Genomic DNA, 20,754 nt, shown 5'->3' with positions numbered 1-20,754 from the left:
ACGATTGCAGACCTAACTGCACCTGTTTTTTTCTCAGTTCGGTCTGTGACGACGCCTGTGTATGTTACTGGGACAACCTGTCCGCCACGATGTTTAATCTGGAACTTAACTAACTTGTAACCTTAATTGTTATCCTTTTATTAAATTTATTATTATTTAATTATGGCTGGCATTCTGTTAACTAATCGTGCTAAGTGTTTCTATTCTTTAATCAACTTAATTATTCATTTTAGATCATCTCCCTATTTGAATATTATGTTTTTATTTTAGGAGCCGCGTTAACTTCCACGTGTCTCCTCACTGGTGACCCGGCTTTGAATCTATGCAATGTTTCTAAATTTATGCGAAGACCAGCTTAAATTTTTAATAACCTTTGCTCCTTTAGAACTAAATTTAAAATTTAGCGTTAGTTTTTGAAGAAATTTTTTTTTTATTTACGAACTTGTGATCGCACGGAGATATGGATGGATGGACACATGGATATTTTAAGGGTATGTTATCGAATTTCTGCTGACTTTTTGTGATTGGTCATTTCAAAATTACTGTTGCTTTAATATGTTTAAATTAATGTATTAATTTAACTTACTGCTAGTATCTCTGGTTTAAACTTACTGTTAGTATTGATCTACGGCGTACGGAGTCTGTTATCTTAGTGCATTATCTTCCGAAATGTTTGAAAATCACTTTCATTTGCAATAATTATTTAAACCTTTTACCCATTTTTAGTGAATGTATTTGCATTATTTTCGAGTTTAATTTGATCTTTGCGCTTATCACTGCATCATACAAGTTGTTTAATTTTATTTGCTGCCCCAACACTTTAAAATAATGCCGAATGTGGTGGAGCAGGTTAATGATGCAGATAATGCTGCACGTTCTTCAAATGCATCTCAGGTCTCCCATCTTTCGGTAAAAATTCCCCTGTTATGGAAATCAAAAATTAAACTATGGTTTATTCAGGTAGAGAGTAATTTTGAGCTAGCTAAAATCACTAATGATTTAACGAAATATAATTACCTCGTTTCATCAATAGATCCTGAAACTTTATCCTCAGTGTCCGATATTTTATTTGCACCACCTGCTGCGGATAAATACAACACTTTGAAAGACCGGTTAATAGCCGAATTCTCTGCTTCGGAAAACGAACAAATTCGCCAATTAATTTCTGAATTGCATCTTGGAGACGTTAAGCCGTCCCATTTATTGAGAAAAATGCGCGAATTAGGGGGTAAAAGCGTCAACGATGATTTTTTGAAAACTTTATGGTTTCAGAGACTGCCTCAAGAAATTCAAACAATCTTATCAATTAGCTCTGAATCTTTGGACAATTTAGCCAAAATGGCTGACAAAATTTCAGAAGTCCGTACGACTCCGACAGAAACTGGCGTNATTGTTATCCTTTTATTAAATTTATTATTATTTAATTATGGCTGGCATTCTGTTAACTAATCGTGCTAATTGTTTCTATTCTTTAATCAACTTAATTATTCATTTTAGATCATCTCTCTATTTGAATATTATGTTTTTATTTTAGGAGCCGCGTTAACTTCCACGTGTCTCCTCAAACGAATTTCATAAATGTGTGCACATTTTTTTCGATTTACATAAATCCAAGAAATGTTGGAAAATACACGGAAAAATGAAATTATTATAGGAGTACCAACTTTCGACTGCGCCTTAAAAATTGGGTCGATATTTTCCAGATTGCTGTTATCCCCAGGAATTTGAGGGTGAGAATCCGAACCCGATGAAAATAAGAAATGTTTATTCAGAGAAAGTACGTTTTTATATCTAATTGCGTAGCTTAAAACCTCGTTTACAAATAATTAGCATAATTAAAATTAAATCTATCGAACCAAAAGGTTTCAGATTCAGTCTCAAAATGCAAAAATACAATCATTAGATCAAAGTAATCCAGGGTTTGAGCTTTTTATTTTGTACATTGAAATACGATAAGATAATTCATTGTATACGAATTAATTGTTCAAATCTAAAAGTTTATTAGTTTCACTTCATCCAAATCCCATTCCTACATCGTTTTCTTTCTTTTAAATAATCAAAGGGAGGTGGCGGTCCCGGAAAAGGGTCTTCGTACAGCTTCCCATCATGATAAAATTTGTCTTGATCACATCCCAATAATCTTAAAAAGTCATTGCAGCTCATATTCATTGGAATTCCTTTCCTTTTAAGAGTAAAACATCCTGCAAATAATTAAACAATATTTTGAGATTTTTTCTGTGCTGTAAAGAATTATCTGAGGGTTTTTAACGCACAAATAACTAAAACATTTAAAGAGTTTTAAGAAACCTTTTTAAAAATTGGCAATATTTTCCCACCTGGATGAAAATTATCAAAATCAATACATTATTCCGATTTTCTGCATATTTTTATGAACTCAGACAATGCAGTTTTATATTTTGTTTGATTTCATTACCGTCATTGAACAGATTTGGGGTTACGGCTACTAATATTCAACTCCCGTAGCCTTGTAATTATGAACCCAATCCAGAAGACGAGGGAACTCCGGAATAAAGTATTGGGAGATATTAGGAGATATTTGCCTTCGTGGAGGATTTCTTGATGGAACTAACCCTCATTTGCGTTACATGGAGAGAAAAACCACGTCCTAAATCCACGATTCTAAGTCCATGATCCGTCAACCACTGTGGATATTTTACTTCAGTACTTTGGTCGGCGCATTCAGGGTGCGGGGTTGTCGGGTGCAGGAGAGCCATCGCTGGGATTCGAACCTGGTTCACCTAATAGGAAGGCGAACCCTCAATCCCCTGAATCACCAAAGCTCAATGCATTATTATGGGAAGTGTTTAAATATTAAAAAACTTAGACCACAAACTCTTTTCGTTTTCTCAAAACCGAGTCTTTTGCACCATTTTGCACGCTTTGCACCATTTTCAGAATAAACATAAAAGACGCTGGCTAAAGAAAAGCTAAACCTGACCTAACAGTAAATGTTTGAAAATCTGATCAGTTATGGAAATGGCTTAATATTTGAAAAAAGCATAATTTCATGCGATTACAGAGCCTTCGAAAAACTACCTTAGTATTTGGCATCAAATAAAAATAAACAAATTCAAAAATGACTAAGTTTGTTTTCCTGATAACGAATTTCAACGTTTCTATTTTCTTCCTTTATCGTTTTTATTTTAATGTAAACCATATTTCAGCTCTTTCATTTTAAGCATGCACTAAAGTCATATTAAAAACAAGATTACAATCCTCGTGAATTCAAATATCTGACATAAAACCTAATTTTAAGATTAATGCTGATAAACTGATATGATTGAAAAATTTCCTTTTTCATTCATTCGCTAAATATTTTCAAAATTATTATTTTATTTCATTTTATCCGTCGTTTAACAGCCTACCCAATTTTGATTTTACGACTACCAATGTTCAACTCCGTAGCTTTGTAATTTTGAACCAATCCAGAGGACAGGGAAACTGCTGAATCAGTTTCCCCAGAGGTATTGATTTGTTATGGGAAGATGGAGGACTTTGCGACTCGGCAGATTTAACATGCATCAGTAGCCATTTACTAAACTGGGAGTCTTCGGCCGGCGGGAATAGAACCCACGAACTCTTGGACATGGGCTTAGTGCCCTACCGACCAGGCTATCTCGGTTTTTTAAAATTATTAATAAAATTTCGGTCATTATGTCTCGAGGTTAAGCCAAAAGAAGATCGATCATTTAGAGTTTCAAAGCCGAAAAAAAATCGGGAACCACTGCTATAAATGATTGTGTTAGATTTACGATATTATAAATAAATTTTCAGCCTTCCGAAATTCCGGATTTTTTAAAAAAATAAGTTTTATGTTTGAATACTTCGAATGATCTTGATTTTATTGCATGGGTGACATATACTAATTTGTAATGAATTAATTTAACGCAAGTTCAAAAATTCACCTGTATATCCAGGGCATACATGTTCAGGAATAAACCAGTGTGTCTGACTAGCAGTTATTCCTTTATTATGACATTCTATTCCTACAAATGAAAAATATCAAAAAGGGAAATCATTAAAATAATATCTTGAAAAGCTCTTTAAATTGTTCTTAAATGTAATATAATGCATCGATAAAAGCTCACTATGAACGGTTAACCCAATCGCTTCAAATTTCGAAAAATGTATTTATTTATTTATTATTTTTTTTTTTAGAGTTCATTTCTTTTTAAACTATTTTTTCCATTTTTCCCATTCTCTAAGAATAACATAGAATAAGAAAAAATTATGAAGAAATATATCCGTGTTTAAGCTTAAAATCAACTTAAGTGGTGATAGCATTAAGAAAAATAATCATACATTTTATTCTTATGTTTATAAGATATAGTTTAAATTTTTTTTAAAAAAAAATTGTTAATTTATTGTTTGTGACCTGAAGAAATTTATGAACTTTGGAGAAATTTTATCTTTAGAAAATAATCACATAATTCATTTCTTAATTTTTATAAGAATTCCAAATTGAGGGTGATAAGAAACCCACATTTAAATAAACAAGGAATTAATACGATCAGAGTAGGGGAAGTTTGAGCGTTCTTGCTCGGTTGGCCTGTCCAGTTAAGTTGAGATATTTCCCTTAACCCTTTCATGGGCCATTTATTTCTAGGTAAATAGAAGTATTTTATATTATTATAGGTAAATTGAAGTATTTTTGGAATTGAAATTGTTTTAAGAATAGTAATTGATATAAGTAAAAAAGCTCATTTAGTTCATGAAAATGCCATTTTTTGGAGGTAAATATATTTAACACGACCTATTAGGAACTTATTGACTTTTATTTTTCTTTATTTATAAAATAAATTTTATAAATGCTACAAACTTCAAAAGGAATTATGTATTTTATAACATTTATACGTTTTTGTAAACTAACAAATGGCTACCAATTTTATTCAAACGCACTTCAAGAAATCTGAAGTTATTAACAAATGGAAACCTAAAATAAAAGTGGTGGGAAGTATACTTCCCATGACCTTCGAAAGGGTTAAAGCGCTAGATACTACGATAAAGTAACTCCACTGTTTACCTTGTGACCCTTCTGCTGCTTTCGATTTGAATTGGCTGCTACTGATCACATAGGTTAACTACCGACATTTTGTTGACTGGCTTGAACGGCGATGTATGGTTGCGACCGATCTGTAATTTTTATTTTCGCTTTTCTTTCAACTTTGTTTCAAGTTTTTAAATTTATAATGACTGATTGCTGCTCCTTTAGGCGTTCAAATAATACAAATTTGAGCTTCAAATTACATCGTTTACGTATTAAAAAAAGACCGAAAATATGTCAGCATAGAATTGGCGGCGGAGATAAATGGAATCCTAACGTAACAGCAGATTGTGTGAGATAAGTTTAAAATTATTTTGTCCAACCTCTGCACTTCAGCACTTGTAAATAAAAGTAATAGTTATTTCAATCGCTAGATGATGTAACGAACTCGGACCATTAAAAAATAATTCGGTGTCGAGAAACATAAATTTAGGTGTTGTCACCAGTTATAAACGTTAAATTTACATAATCTTCAAATTAATAAATTTTTTTGAAAACCGAAACTAAATTTGTTACCACCGGAAGTTTGGAATCACAAAAGTGAAACTAACACAACTGTTGCCACCGGAAATCGAAATCAAAACTAAAGCAGGAGGGGAAACAACTCAACTCTGCAACAAGAGGGGGAGACGACTCATCTTAATTCTGCAACATGAGGGGAAACAACTCAACTCGGCAACATGAGGGAAAAATCTTAACGCTTCAGCTGGAGGGAAACAAATCAACTCAACAATGTTGCAGAATGAACAATTCAACTCAACACTGCAACAGGAGGGAAACAACTCAACTCAATAGGCACCACCTAATTAGAACATCCAATTCTCCCCTACTGAAAGTAATACATTTTTTTATGCATACTTATAGACTTCGGCCCTAAGTTAAAACTATAAATATGTCACGAAATTCTATGCTATAAATCGCAACTCACCAACTGATATTTTGTCTCATTTCTTAAGCAACGATTTTTTCAGTACTACCTATGTCCGGGGGGGGTGTTATTCATGAAAACTACTATATTATTCTGAAAGAAATTTTTTCAGCTAAGCCAATTAAACGAGAAAGACTTAAACTTAGTTTTGTAGATGCTGTGGAGGAGAAAGTTAAAAAGTAGAAGAGTTTGGCTGCAAGTAGGGAGTGGTTAGAAATGCTTGGTAGAGACTCCCTAGGTTGTCTTGCCATGACTGATGATGATGATAAGTCTTATAAGGTTTAGCACAAAACCTTGTATCCAATATAAACCAATTAAAAAACATCCTTTAAGGAAAGAAAATGCAATTTTTGCTGGAACGATGTGTATCACAGTAATTCGATTGAATTATTTCAAAAATAAGTTTAATGTCATTACATAAGTTTACTTAATTATCACATCATCTTTAATGCACATTATATTATGCATCATGTGATTTTGAAACCAACCCGGAAATCAGCCTTCGTGAAGGACGCTTTCATGAAACCAACCAGTAGTTGCGTTACATGTCGTAAGACAAAGAGAACTTCCGGCGCTTAGCTTGGTGGCAAAGCCGATTGTGGCCGGTGCGAGATGGAAGCAGAATTCCTCCGGAGCAGCGGACAGAAGCTCCATGTTTGTTTAATTGTGGTAATTGTATTACATGCAATATGTACCCAATATACTAATATAGATCGTAATACGTTTTTACAGCCCGTCGTAACCATAATGTAGTGCGAAAATGTATATAAATCAAAGGTTTCAATGAATGTGTATGTTTTTTATATTATTAGAAGTGTAAAGAGCAACCATTTCAACCTAGCTAGACTAAAATAAATTAACAAAGCGAAACTGCGAAAATAGTTCCGTGACGAGCTCAAATAGCAGAAATGGAGTCCTATAGTTATTTATGCGATAGATAAGTTATTTGTGATCACGGTGTGCATGTAAATTTCATTAAAATGGTGTACCTTTTTGGCATTTGCAATTCGAACCCACATCGGGACTCAGTGATCGAGTGCCATGTACTTTCAGTATTTCGTGAGAATCACTTGTATCTAATTTTCTAAGTTCTCGAAACTTATCTCCACATCTGGAATTGAAATTAATATTACTGATTTTTCTTTGAAACATTTGTTGCAAAAGGAATTAAGTACTGCGTAAGATAATGTTAACATGAATAACATTATTGGCATGAGCTGGTAATTATTCATCTACAGCATAAGTCTTCAGTTTTCTACGTCTGATAATCGATTCAAAAATAATAAAATAAAATAAAAATTGCTTATTGTGGGGAGATTAGTAAGCGACAATGTCAATCTTCATCTATGAAAAGGTACCCTTATATAGAATCCAGTTAACATGTCTTACATACTATTGAATCGGAATTATATTTTTGTAGCGGTAGATTCACTACAGTACTCCCCACCAGAATTATACTTGTGACAGAGTTCGATGAACGGATACCACTAGTTGATGCATTGCTGTCTTGCGAAAAGCCGGGAGAGCTGTATTAAGATCACCGTACTTTTTGAATGCTGATCGTGAGAGATGTATTAAGTTCACGGTCGTGGTCGCTCCTGTGTTGCCATTAGCAGTAGAGTGAATACGTTGTACTTTATGTGTGATCGAAACTGAGAAGCAACAGCACGAGGAGATGGATAATGTCGCAGTCACAAGTAGCAAGTCAACTTTTCAATGTGGACCATCCATCGAAGTAGGCGTATTCAAATCGTAGAGGGCGTTTCTACCAAGGTAGGCGTGTTCACATCACGTCCGAAGTTTTTACAGTTTTTTTCAGTTAGCTAACTAATTTTATCATTGCAGCTAGTTACAAAATCTTACAAAAATAAATAATTTTGATTTTCTAAGCAGAACGCAGCTAACCTTGTATTTCTATCTCCTCCCGTTTCTCTTTAATTCAATTTTAAAATCATCATTCATTTTCTGTAATCCCAGTGAAAGTAATGGTATTATTTAACTAAATACAATTTTTTTTTAAAAAGAACAAAAAACATGTAAATTGGGAGTTGCAAAGAACATTTAATACAGTATATATAGCTTGTCATTATCTACAAATTTTAGATCGCTGTCAGTACTTGTTTTGTCAAATGGGCCAAAGGCTTAGTCAGATTCTCTATTAAAAATTTAGTATTTCACTGGACTGACATTAAAAATATTGAGATGAATAATCATGTAATAGCATGCGAAATTTTCGATTAACCAAGTAGCTAATTCCGAAACACTAAATTTACAATGAGAGTTGGGACCTAGCACATTCACATAAAATGAAGAAACGTACCTGGAAATCAAATGAGGTTCTGGCGTACAGTTTATATTATATCCATAGCCAAAACATTTATTCATATTAATTTAGAATTTTGCCTGAAATATTGAAATACATCTAAAAATATTAGTATAAAATAAATAAATTTTGATTGAGAATTTTAATTTTCTTACTAATTCTTATAAATCTGGGAAATTTAGCTTTCGAAGAACAAATATCGGAGTTAGATATAATTATGTGCTTATGTTAGCACACTGATTTTGTCATGAAAACGGGAATAAAATGTTGAGTTAACCTTACAAAAATAAATAAAAAGAAAAAGAAAAATTGGGTACCTCCAATTCAAGAAGAAGAAGAAGAACGCTGAAATCAGCTGGATGTGCATAAGTAAGGTGACATGATTGTTACGAGACTCTATCAGAAAGTAAAATATTCTGTCGTTCTCTACTTCTCTGAATAATAAATCTCACTAAATAATAAAACTTCTAGTAAAAAAGAACAACATTTTATTTACATAATAATTTTCAGACGATCATTTCTTGTTCCACAAAAAGAAGACGTTGTCATAACAACTCGGCAGTTTTAAAAGAAATCAAATGTTAGCTTTTAGCTTACATAAAAAGTAATTAACAATGATGGCATTAGGTTCGTTAGGTTATTGGGTAAGATTTATTATCACGATGAATCCATTTTCGGATCAGATTTGGTGGGTACCTGCGAGCAATGTCATGCGTGATTGTCAAACCTGACTGACTGCAGAATTGTGGCATTGTCTATACCACGATTCTGTAACTAATCTGGTTCGATACCCATGCTTGACATTGCTTGTAGGCATTTAATTAGTCCTGACATTCATTTACACCGTTTATACTCTTTCTGTTACTTATATAATGCATTCAGAAATGATACTGTTGGTACAGAAATTGAAACTAGTCAAGTTTGAAACTAGTTTTCATTTTGTGACACAGCTAACTTAACAGGTCATAAAACCAAATGGTCTTACGGGTCTCGTTGTTTTGCTCTGTATATAAATAGAATATGTTTCTGAAGCGTACAACGAAATTTTTCTCAAACATACTCAAAGCTTGTTACGTTATAGAACTGGTTGAACCTATTCTCTTGCTTCGGGGATCATCTTACTTATAAGGCAAACATAAAGAATCAAACCGAAACAGTTAAGAAGTTCGCGTTGTGTACTACAGCGTTAGCCACGTACAGCGTTTACAAATCCCAAAGTAGTGTGCATCTTTTTTTTTTTGGAAAATCCAAATCTGAAATTAAAAAAGCTCTCGTCCTGTTGCCTCTGCTCCTTCCTTAAGGGACTATAATTGATTGGTCGAGATTGGTATTGTTAAATGCATTGTTTTGGAAATATTTCCCTAGTTATTTTTAGATAATTGATCCGATGAGTTATTTTGAGATATTTGACTATTTCCATACATTTTGGACATCTTGTATACAGAGAGTTCCAACAATCTGAAACAACGACAATCTGCTCTATGAGATCCTCGGATGACTACTACTACTAATGTTCAACTCCGTAGCCTTGTAATTTTGAACCCAATCCAGAAGACAAGGGAACTCCTGGATCGAGTATTGGGAGAAATATGCCTTCGTGGAGGAATTTTGATGTAGCACCCGCATTTGCGTTTCATGGAGAGGACGACCACGAGAACTTATCACTCTTAGTCTGACGGCAAGGAGATTCTAATCCATGATCGATCTACCACTGAGGATATTTCACATCAGCACTGCGGTCGGTGCAAGCCAGATGCGGAATTCGTATCGACTGGGATTCGATCCCGGCTCGCAACATTGGAAGGTGATTGTTCTATAACCCTGAGACATCGTGGCTCGTTCCAGTGGGGTTAACGACTCCGTATTCTATGGTAAGTTTTCCACCCCTTGAACCCCTTTATCACTCCTCTGAATTTGTTGGTTGAATTCTAGAGTAAACACCCATATAATTCGATAAAACATTTTAAAACGTAAGTTCAATTATGCATTATTTCAAATTAATTTTCCACGATGTCTAAGTTTTTTTTATTATTTTTTTTTTGAAACTAACAAATAAAAATAGAGCTCGAATTATAAAATTTAAAACCGAGCTCTAATGGAAAGTCTTAAAATAATAATAAAGTAGTTAACTTTAAAACTGAAATTTAAACACTAAAAATCTACAATTCGGGCAACAATAGAAATTACTAAAATTTAAATAAAACAATCTCTTTCGCGATTTACTAAGAAAAGAAACATCAAAGGATACAAATAAAACAATTTAAACATTAAAATTTTTTTAAAATTCAAATGAAATAATTTTACAAAGGAAAATTAGAAGATAAAAATAGTTCTATGTAAATATAATGATGAAATAATAAATTTGAATAAATCTGTTTAATAATGAAAAATAAACGATAAAAATGGAAAAGTTTGGTCAGCCATAGTGTATGTAAAAATTTAAATAAATTATTTTGCTTGAAAACAAACACTTATGAGTATTTTTGTATTTAAAAAAAATTGTAAATAGATTTATTAAGTTAAAACTCCGTCATCTTTCAGGATGCATTTAAATTCGTAAATAAATTAGTCTGGGCGGGCGGACTAAACTGCACTTCTCTTGATGAAGTCCGTTAGTTATTATTTTTCATACTTTTTTTCTCATCCAAGCTCGCCACATGCTGGTTTGGCCCTTCAACTCTTTGATGCCTTCGTAGGGTCACCGACGTTGTTCTGAAAAAGCTTTTGGCGAGACGTCTGATCGATTTTCAAGGTCTTGGCGCGTGAAATCCCGAAACGCTGGCTTCATTTTAATTTCTCTTCCCCTTCTGTTCCACCGTTTTATCGATCGTTTTCACTTTCTGCTACGAAGCCGGAACTAATGAAACCAGCTTCGGTGAGTCATTAATATTCTATATTTTAAAATTTAATGAAATTTTAAGTTTTACAGAAATTCTAATGAATATCAAAGAAACGATCTTTGCAGCGAATCCGTAAAGTTGGTGCAATACTTTGGTGATATAACGGGAGTTGCAAATCTACTCCGGTAGGGGGTTACAATTTGAAAACAAATCTTCTGTCATATCCGGGATCTAAACCAAAGAGAAAGAACCATTTGGCTCAAATATTTATTCTCAACTGCAGTCATTAGAGCAGAGCAGTTTTCTCGTCACATTGTTTTCTTTCTATAAAATTTCAAATTTCAATGGTCGAAAAAAATTACACATTTTTTAAAAAAACAAACAAATAAGTAATTTTTATTTTTTAAAAAACATTATGGTTTTTAAAATAATTAAAAATTTAATTGTTGGGTATTTTGCAATAAATTGTCTTTTTTTTAAAAAAAATTTTTTGACAGTTAGATAATTAAAATAAAGCAAATTATTATAATTCGATATTACTTCATTTATTTTTATTGATAAATATAAAGTTGACAAACTGGGAAATACTTTTTACATATATAGAATAGTCAGACGAAAAAAAAAAAAAAAAAAAAAAAAAAAAAAAAAAAAAAAAAACAAGAAAAAGTCAAATCTAAATAAGTCGTGTAAATCGTAAACAACTAGCTAAAATAATTATGGTAATTTCCCCTTACATTTTGACGTTTAAATATTAAAAATTTTTGCAGCGATTTAGTTAATGTCTATGAATTCTTAGGAGGAAGGTCGCGAAAATTCTTTCTTTTTTCGGTGACCTGCCAGGGCCTGATTACCGAAAAGGCACAGGAAGCAAGTGCTTCCCCTGTAAAATTCTGGGGGGCCCCCCAAATGACTGAAATTGGGGGCCCAATTTCTTATTTTTGCACTGCACTAGTGAACGTTCATTTTCTGCATTGAAAAGAATAAAAAATCGGTTGAGATCAACTCTTTCAAATAATAAATTAAGTGGTTTAGCCCTTTTAGCAATAGAGAGTGATATTACAAATAGGTTACAATTTGCAGATATTATGGAAGATTTTGCGAATTTGAAAGCGAGAAAAAAGCCTATGTAATGGTAACCTATGAGTTTTCTTATTTTTTTTAAAATTTTTCTTCTCTATCATGCTTGCTCAATTTAATTTTACTCTGCTTTTTATTGTTGAACTAAACACACAAGACTTTTAAATATCTATCAGTACGAAAAATATTTTTGTTTCATGTTTGAAAATTATTTGGTATGATTTTTCTGGTGCAGTAGCAATAATTTATGATGAATTAGAATTTTGTGTTGTTTTGCCGCTAGTAAACAAATTGGCGTAAAATAAGAGACTAATCTTGCAAAGAACCTTTCGTATAACAACAAGTAATTTTATAATTTAGTTTAGTGAAATATTTAAATTTTGTTAACATGTTTTTGCTACTATAAAGCACGTAAAGAAGGGTCCAACATGATTGCATAGGATCTCTGTATTCCTTTCTAAGGTTCTAATAGTTTTCACATGGTTCTCGTCTCTAAAATGTATTGTTTATGGGCGAAAAATATCAAAAGTTTATTTTGCCCAAGTTAGGGGGGCCCCAAACTCCTATTATGCTTCCCCTATTTTCAGAGGTTAATCGGGCCCCGGTGACCTCAATGAATTTAATAATTTTATCATATTATTATATTTTAATTATTCTTTAGTGTAATAAGAATTATATTAATTTAGTCTTAGAAACTAAAAATTAATTAAAGATGTAACATTTTTAATTAACAAAGCATTTGCATTTTTGCATAAATTGTCATCTTTAATGAAATTTAATTATAAAAGGTTATCTGATATATTGCAGCGGAATTAAATTTCATTGCTTTTTGAATAGAATTTATAATTAAACTTTCAAACTTTAACTAAACACCTGATAACTAAATTTTTATTTATTTATTTATTTTTTAGTCTTGCTTTTCTTTATGAAAAATTTCTTTAATAGAAAAGTTAGGAGATTAATTTTTTTAACACTTAGATGATAGTTTGAAGAGAAGCAATATAAATTAATTTAACAAATGAACTGGTTATCGTTACGTTAATTTTAAAATAAAAAAAGGAAATAAAAGACTTTAAGAAAAAAACAGAATAACTTTTGATCTAACGTTTGGATTTTCGTGTGCTAGGACTCGAACTTAATAATTCATGAAGGTGACCTCAAATATGCTAATTGTGTGCTCACGATATTTTAAGTTACGATATCAGATTAAAAAAAAGAGAAGAAAAAATCTATGCAAGGGTAGACGCAATCTGGGAAATATGTTCCTGTTCCTTTGGGTTTGGCCATGAGAGCGGTCCTAAGTTTCGACCCCTTAATTTTACTTTTTGCGTATTGCGCCATGTCGTGAAAACTTCTTAAGTGAATTGAAAAATATACAGTTATGAAATTCGTTCATCCAAAGATAATTCCTTGCACAAAACACTTTTTTATAAATATTTAGAATTTTTGTTATTATTTTTTATTATAATTTAAAAATTTTTGAATTGCAAGGTATAAATTTTTTTATACCAATTTTGAGAATGTAATTTTAAATTGAAAAAGGCAAAATTTGAGAGAAATTGGTTGAACTGTTCCTGAGAAATCGAATTTTTTTTTTAAAAATGACTCTTTATTATATTTTAAATGTACGATCCCTTTATGCGTACACTTATTATTTTGTTTCTGCTTTTTTATTATTTCGTTAATTATTTTTGGGAGAAAACTAATATTTTTAAAAACATTAGCGATTTATTCGGCATATAGCATAAATCACTTGATAAAAATGACCAGTAGAGCTATAATAATTTTTAAAATCTAATTATTTCGCAAAATAAATTATTTTTTAACATTGTATTTGTGTTTAAAAGATACTTTAATAGGTTTAGAATATTTTTAACAGCAAAGATAAACTATATGTACCCGAAATTAAGAAATTCCACTAGATTAAAATACCTTCTCCATCACTTTAAGTTAAGTCTACGAGAAAAAGTTTTTTTCATTTTGTTCCGGTAAATTTTGTCTCGGTACCAATCAGAGAATGTTACACGTATGTCGTAACTCTTTAACGAAGTAAGATGAAAGTGACTCTAGTTGAAGTCAATTTTTTATTCAAAACCATACTATATACGGGTGTAAATCAAGTTCTCCAACACAGTTTGTCTCCTAAAAGGGACTCTGACTCTGAAAAGTGACTCTCGAATTTCAGTAGTAACTCTGACTACATTTCGAAAGTAGTTTATAGTCATTATTTTTTAAAAAAAAAGTAGTTATAGAGGACTGCATTTGTAATAAATTAGTTGTAGTTAACTACAAACAGAATGTAGTTTTTCCAGGCCGGATAGCCTGGTCAGTAGGGCGCTGGGCCAATGTCCAAGAATTTGTGGGTTCGAACCCCGCCGGCCGAAGACTCCCCATGTAGTTGGTGACTGATGCACGATAAAATTCTGTCGAGTCGCAAAGTCCTCCATGTTCCCATAACAAAACCTCTGGGGGTACTGGATTGGAGATCGATCGTTCTCTGATTCAGGTCAAAATTACGATCTGTGGATGAATGAATGGACGCATGAATGGGAGAGAGAGAGAGAGAGAAATAACAAAAAAAAACTTATAAAACAGGAGTGACGTATGATGTGGCAGAAGTCGAATTCTTGGTCATAGATGGCGCCACTGAAAAACAAGAATCGCACTCTACGCCTTAAATTTGCTCGGTTTCACCAAGCAGGCTTGCCCGTGTGGCAAGTGGCATTAGAACCAACCAACCATGTAGTTTTCCAACCACAGAACAAAGTCTGATGAAAAATTAAAAAGGGACAGGGAAAAAAGGGAAGTCTTATGCACTGTGAAAAAATCCAGATCAGATTACGGTGAAATTCCATTTATCCATTAAAACATGTTTTGGAACAAAAAATCTAATAATCATAAAATCTGAAAACCGTAATTTTTACAGTAATGTTTATTTAAGTAAAGTGATTCAGTGGTTTTACGGTAATTGTTACTGTAAAAATTATTACAATAATGTTTTGCAGTAGACAAAATTATTGCAATAATTATTTTTGCAGTAATGTTTATTTAATTAAAGTGATTCAGTGATTTTGCGGTAATTATTACTGTAAAAATTACGGTTTAATATTACACGGTAAAAATGGATTTTACAGATGATGCACCTAAAGTGCCGGTACTTTAGACCGTAATTTGATCAGGAATTTTTTACAGTGTGGTGCAGGTGCATCAAGATTGGTAGGACCTGTATTTTTCTGGTGACTTAATTTAGCATGACAAAGTCAAGACCATTATACAAAATTCTAATTTTTGCATCAATTTTTTCAACACCTTATAATTAAACTATTATAAACTGAACATTAATTGAAAAGAAAGAAGAAAATTATTCGACCTTAACAAATATTTGGAAAGATTGACCAACAACCAAATATTTGGTGCATTCTCAACAATAAAGTATAAAAATACGTTTTTCTTTCTTTACTTAATTTTTAACATGAAAAAATAGCTATTCTCAATTTTTGGATTAAGTGTGCAACTAAAAATATATCTAAAACTTAAATTAAAAAATAAAATTCTAATTCGTTTCATATCTTTTAAATATATGAAAACTTTTTATTGATATTCTATAATAATATATACATTATACCTTTGAGGTCGCATTGAAAAAATTCGATAAATTTTCAAACTACAAAAAATAATTTTATTTCATTAAATCTGATACTTTTTCATGAATTAAGAAAATTGGTTTCAATATTAGTCAATTTAAATCATTACGATCTGCCTAGATATCCTCATATCGAAATCCGGGCTCTTGTAATGAAAAAAAATTACTCAATTATTAAAAACTACTCAATAATAATAATTACATATAAATTAAAAATTTAATTAACGGGTTTCACATGCCGCAATGTGTTCGTCCTGAGAATTGATACTTCATGCTTACTTCCTAATTAAAGGCACATTAAATATGCTTTCGAAACTCGTTGAATACATTTCTTATTTGAATACATTTCAGTTTGTATATCTTATATGAAAAGCTTTGTGGAAGAACTAGGTAAGTACCATTTCAAAGTGGCTATAATCAGGATAAGAAGAAAAAAGTGTTATACGAACTATTATATTATAGATTTATTACAAGTATTCTTTACCTTAGTATTATTTCCTTTATTTTATTTACCTCTATACAAGTTGAAAGAAAAATCACGCTAACTTACTAAAAATTAGCGTGGATTAATTATGTTCATAGTAAAGTGAACGCATCAAAAATTCTCGTACATAAAGCATACCCTAGTGTAGTAAAACACCAAAAGTGTTTATTTTTTTATTACTTGGCTTAAAGTAGCTGCCACCATTTTTAGTATTGGGTAACACGAAAATTTATAATTACAGTTAAGTTTATGACACACATTAGAATAGGTTCAGTTATTTTTAGGATACAATATAAAGTAAGAATCATTCATTTAGGAAGCACGTATATTCTAATTTTAGAAATTAAATTAGTTTGTTAATCAAACATGCACACAGAGATGAATACTAAGTTGATTAGTGAGAATACTTAGATGAATTCGAACAACGCCTAACCGAATGGAGGGAAATAGAAGATAAATATTATAAAATTATTTACGACAGTTGACCAACCTTTAAGGATTAAAATATTCTTTATGGCACATTGGCACAACTAAAAATATGCATCATTTTGAAACGGCTAACTTTTGTTTCTGTTGATGTTTAGCATCGTGAAAGTTGAAAGAGAACAACTAATTCTTATACTTGAATGTAAACAATCGATTGGCGATATCCAAAGTATGCCAAAATTGATGTTTCCCGAAGTGAAAATAATTCTCAAACGTTGTGAATGCGCGAAGTTTGGTTTGCGATTTTTACATTGTTGGTGTTTAGATTTGACTACTCTTCTTAAAGTGTAAACATTTAATTTAGCCTTAACTTGAAATACAGAGTTCCTTATCATTGAATAGTTGAACTTTAAATTAGAAGAGAGACTAATTTTACAGTTTTTACAGTGTATTTAATAATTTAGATTTCATAATTTACCTAAAAAAGCCAAGCATTTTATAGAATGTTTAGTTATTGTATAGAATGATACATTGGGCTATTCTATGAATGAATGATAAGTAATTGAATCGAACTGTATAGAATTGAGGGTAAAACATATATAAGACACTGTTTGGAGAGTTTTTTATTCAAGATTTTCAGATTTTACAAATAAAATACGAAAATGATTGCTGCATAAAAAGTATAATTAATGCTGTTTTTTTTTCCAGAATTTTTGCTTCTCTGACGTTTGTGAAACGTAAGGGCAGCATGGGGCTAACAGAAGTGGAGGCCGCTGGTTGCAGAGAAATTTTAAACTATTTAAATGAGCACAAAGTGTTGAGGATATTTGCTTGGAAATTCGGCCTCGAAGATCCAGCCAGCATTGTAGCCTGTTTGGAAAGACAGCGTCTTCTAAAGGGATACGGGGACAGCAGCCATATGACGACAAGAATGAAAGCCATAGACTATATCGTCAGAGATGCCAGCAACCCTTTAGAAATACTAAGCAGGCAAGATGTTCGAAAAGAACATATGAAAAAGTACCTCGAATCCCGAATGATGGGCAAAGAAGCAAAAGGAAACAAAGCCGCTCGACTAAAGAACATAATTCTCAGTACATGGCTCTCGGCATACAGAGTTCCTGACGAGGCGTTAGATAACGGCAAAGCTGTTCTTTTGCACTTTTTATCGACATTAAATGGTGAATCTGGTACTGAACCATTACCGTTGAGGGAAACGTGTGAATTTTCTTCTTTGGACTTCATATCGAAGCGACAAACGGGTTATGCTGGAAGATCTGGCTTTTATCACGGCGTGTCAGAAGTAGCTAAAAAGAACAATACTTTCAGAAATGACATCCGATTTTTCCACTTTGATGATTCGGACATGAACATAAAGGTTCGGGGTGCTGGACAAGCTAGAGAAACGGGGCTGTATTTCTATGTTATACTAACTATCATTCGCGACCAATCAAGAAATCTGACCCTTGAAAAAGCCCAAATTGTTACTAGTATCGACAGTGAGAACTTGCTGATAAATTTGTTGCATAGTCCACAGTTTTGAACTGTCGACATCACATACAGGGAAAAGCAGGGTTTTATAGATAATTAATTTTAAAATAGAATTGCTATTAAATGAAGAAGCTTTTCTTCATGGTCGATCTTGCAAAACTTAATTTTTTTAATGCTATGTTGTTAAGATGGTTTCAAAATGTCACACTTTCATCAAAATATAACAGTTATCTTAATCGTTAATCAAATTAATATTGAAAATGTTGCATCTTTTTTTAAATATAATTGTTGGCTATTATTAGTATTTATATTCTAGTATTTTGTTATCTCATATTCATTTAAAAAACTTCTTTCATATATAAATTTTATTTCATAATCTACAGTGATAAAAAGGAATTCCGTAAATAAATTAGGAAGACGAAATTAATATTGAAAATCAAAATTATATTTTTAGATTATTTTGGGTCATCATTAGTATTTGCATTCTACTTGGCAATATTTGTTATTTCGTATTCATTTCAATAACATTTTTTTAATTTATAAATTTCATTTTACAGTATGATAAAAAAATCCCGATAACGAATAAGACATAATTTATATTTAACTAACTTATTCATTACAATTTTGATAATATTATAATTTTCAAAAATATTCATTGAAACATTTTATAAATTGTGAAAAAGAATCTGATAAAATTACCGTGCTCTATGGTAATGACATTTCCGGTGTAAAAAAACATAATTCTGGTTAATAAAACTAAAATATACGGTATTTAAACCATTTATTTGGAAATTTTTCCTTTCATATGATAACGGTTTACTGGAAATTCTGGTTTTCAAAACTAGTTCTTATTACCACATATTTAGTAAAAAATTCAAAACTGAAAAGTAAATTTAACTGAATAAATGGTTTTTATGCCATACTCTAAGGTATCATGATAAAATTACCAAATTTTACCACTTATTATTAAATCATATTTTATTGTTAATTTTACTAAAATCATTATCAAAGCGCTTTGGTAAAAGTTCCAAACTTTTTGGTTTTCCCATAGAGCCAGAAGCAAGGTAAATTTTACCATATTCTGGTAGTTTTGACCATACTTTTTTCTCAGTGTAACTATATACTTTATCAGAAACTCTAACAACTAGTGTAGGTGTGAGGGATTGAAAATTGTTAAATTGTGTTAGTGCATTATTAATGCCGATAGAGAGTGAATTGGGTTCCTAAGCAATTTTTTAACTTTGATGTTTTATTGATGAAAGAAAACATTTCTTAATCTTATCTACCTCATCAATGAAATTACAGACTTTAAGATTACAATAATAATGTTAGTATTGAAAAAGGCCATGCACAACTGTGTAACAGTTTTTATACAAGTATCTCAAATCCATGTCCATGTGTGAGTGATTTGATGTATTGCATATTAACAACCGAAAAAAAATAATTGTTGATCGTTAATATTATAATTTTAATTATATTAACGATATAATTATCTGAAATTATCGAAAAATTTAGGTAGTAAGCTGTTAGTAAACAAAAAATTATTAAGTGTCAGGTTTTAAGCCTATGAGTTGTAATTTTTAACTGATTATAAAATTTTCTTATAATTCGGGGTGAATCCGAGAATAATCCACCCCGTGGCGATTTTTTGAAATCTCACCAAACTAGGTTTCACTGTAGTTGATTGGTATATGTTTTGTCGAGGGAGGTATGTAAGAGAAATAACAGAGTAAAGATAAGTTATTTTATTTTTATTTCATTAAAAATATATTAATAAATTTCTAATAATTTAGATTGTTTTTTAATAATAAAACAACAACTTTGATCCAAGTAATAATCGCCAACTTGGCGAGATTTCAAATAGCCAAGGGTGGGCTATTCTGGGATTTTACAGTTAATGTTTAGTTCAAAAAAAATATAGCCATTTAAAAACGTTTATTCTTGATTTTGAAGTTTAAAAAAGACTCTGCATTTCTATTTTGCTTAAAAATATTGGTTAAAAAAAACTACCGAATTCTGCTCAACTGTCACTATATTTCGGAATAATTATATTTCATGCAATCCTAATCGTTTAATTTAATTAGAAACTTAATGAAAGGAAAATGATTTGATTTTTAAATGTGTTGCGTTGTTTCATAACACTAGCTTGTCTTTCGAGAATGAGGTAATCACCCTTCATCTGAAAAACTCAACGCATTACTGTGTGCACCGGCACAGTCATGGTTCTTTTTCCCTAGCGCCACATAATCTCACTTCAGTTGTAGTTTATCTCAGTTAATGAATTTGAACTGTAGGAAATGCGCCTCTTCCATGGCCAAACCACATTGCATCGCAGATCTTCTCAGATTCGTTTGATTCACTAGATGACAATCGCTAGTTTTCTCTATTTCTTGTGCTAGATGGCTTCAAATACTCAGCCACATTTCACGGATCAGATATTATTTGACGAAACACGGCTCGTTGATAGCTATCCAACT

At 31.6% G+C, this 20,754-nt stretch overlaps 2 protein-coding genes across 2 annotated transcripts; one reads left to right on the top strand and one right to left on the bottom strand.

The window, feature by feature from the left end:
• Positions 1 to 1,910: 1,910 nt before the first annotated feature.
• On the bottom strand, positions 1,911 to 8,497 carry LOC107456520 (uncharacterized). The gene is made up of 4 exons (XM_016074394.3): positions 8,314 to 8,497; positions 6,983 to 7,104; positions 3,927 to 4,007; positions 1,911 to 2,201 (listed from the first exon to the last, which is right to left on the bottom strand). Exons 1-4 carry the CDS (start codon positions 8,376 to 8,378, stop codon positions 2,008 to 2,010), a joined length of 462 nt encoding a protein of 153 aa, XP_015929880.2. The 5' UTR covers positions 8,379 to 8,497; the 3' UTR covers positions 1,911 to 2,007.
• Positions 8,498 to 11,053: 2,556 nt separating this feature from the next.
• Positions 11,054 to 18,802, top strand: LOC107456516 (uncharacterized). Its single transcript, XM_016074391.3, has 2 exons — positions 11,054 to 11,191; positions 17,495 to 18,802. The coding sequence occupies exon 2, from the start codon at positions 17,535 to 17,537 to the stop codon at positions 18,327 to 18,329; it is 795 nt and encodes a 264-aa protein (XP_015929877.1). The 5' UTR covers positions 11,054 to 11,191; positions 17,495 to 17,534; the 3' UTR covers positions 18,330 to 18,802.
• Positions 18,803 to 20,754: the final 1,952 nt, after the last annotated feature.

This window comes from Parasteatoda tepidariorum, unplaced genomic scaffold (genome assembly GCF_043381705.1).
Source record: "Parasteatoda tepidariorum isolate YZ-2023 unplaced genomic scaffold, CAS_Ptep_4.0 HiC_scaffold_209, whole genome shotgun sequence".
Lineage (NCBI taxonomy): Eukaryota > Metazoa > Arthropoda > Arachnida > Araneae > Theridiidae > Parasteatoda > Parasteatoda tepidariorum.
The sequence above is the reverse complement of the archived record's forward strand: the minus strand, read 5'-3'. Positions and strand labels throughout refer to the sequence as shown.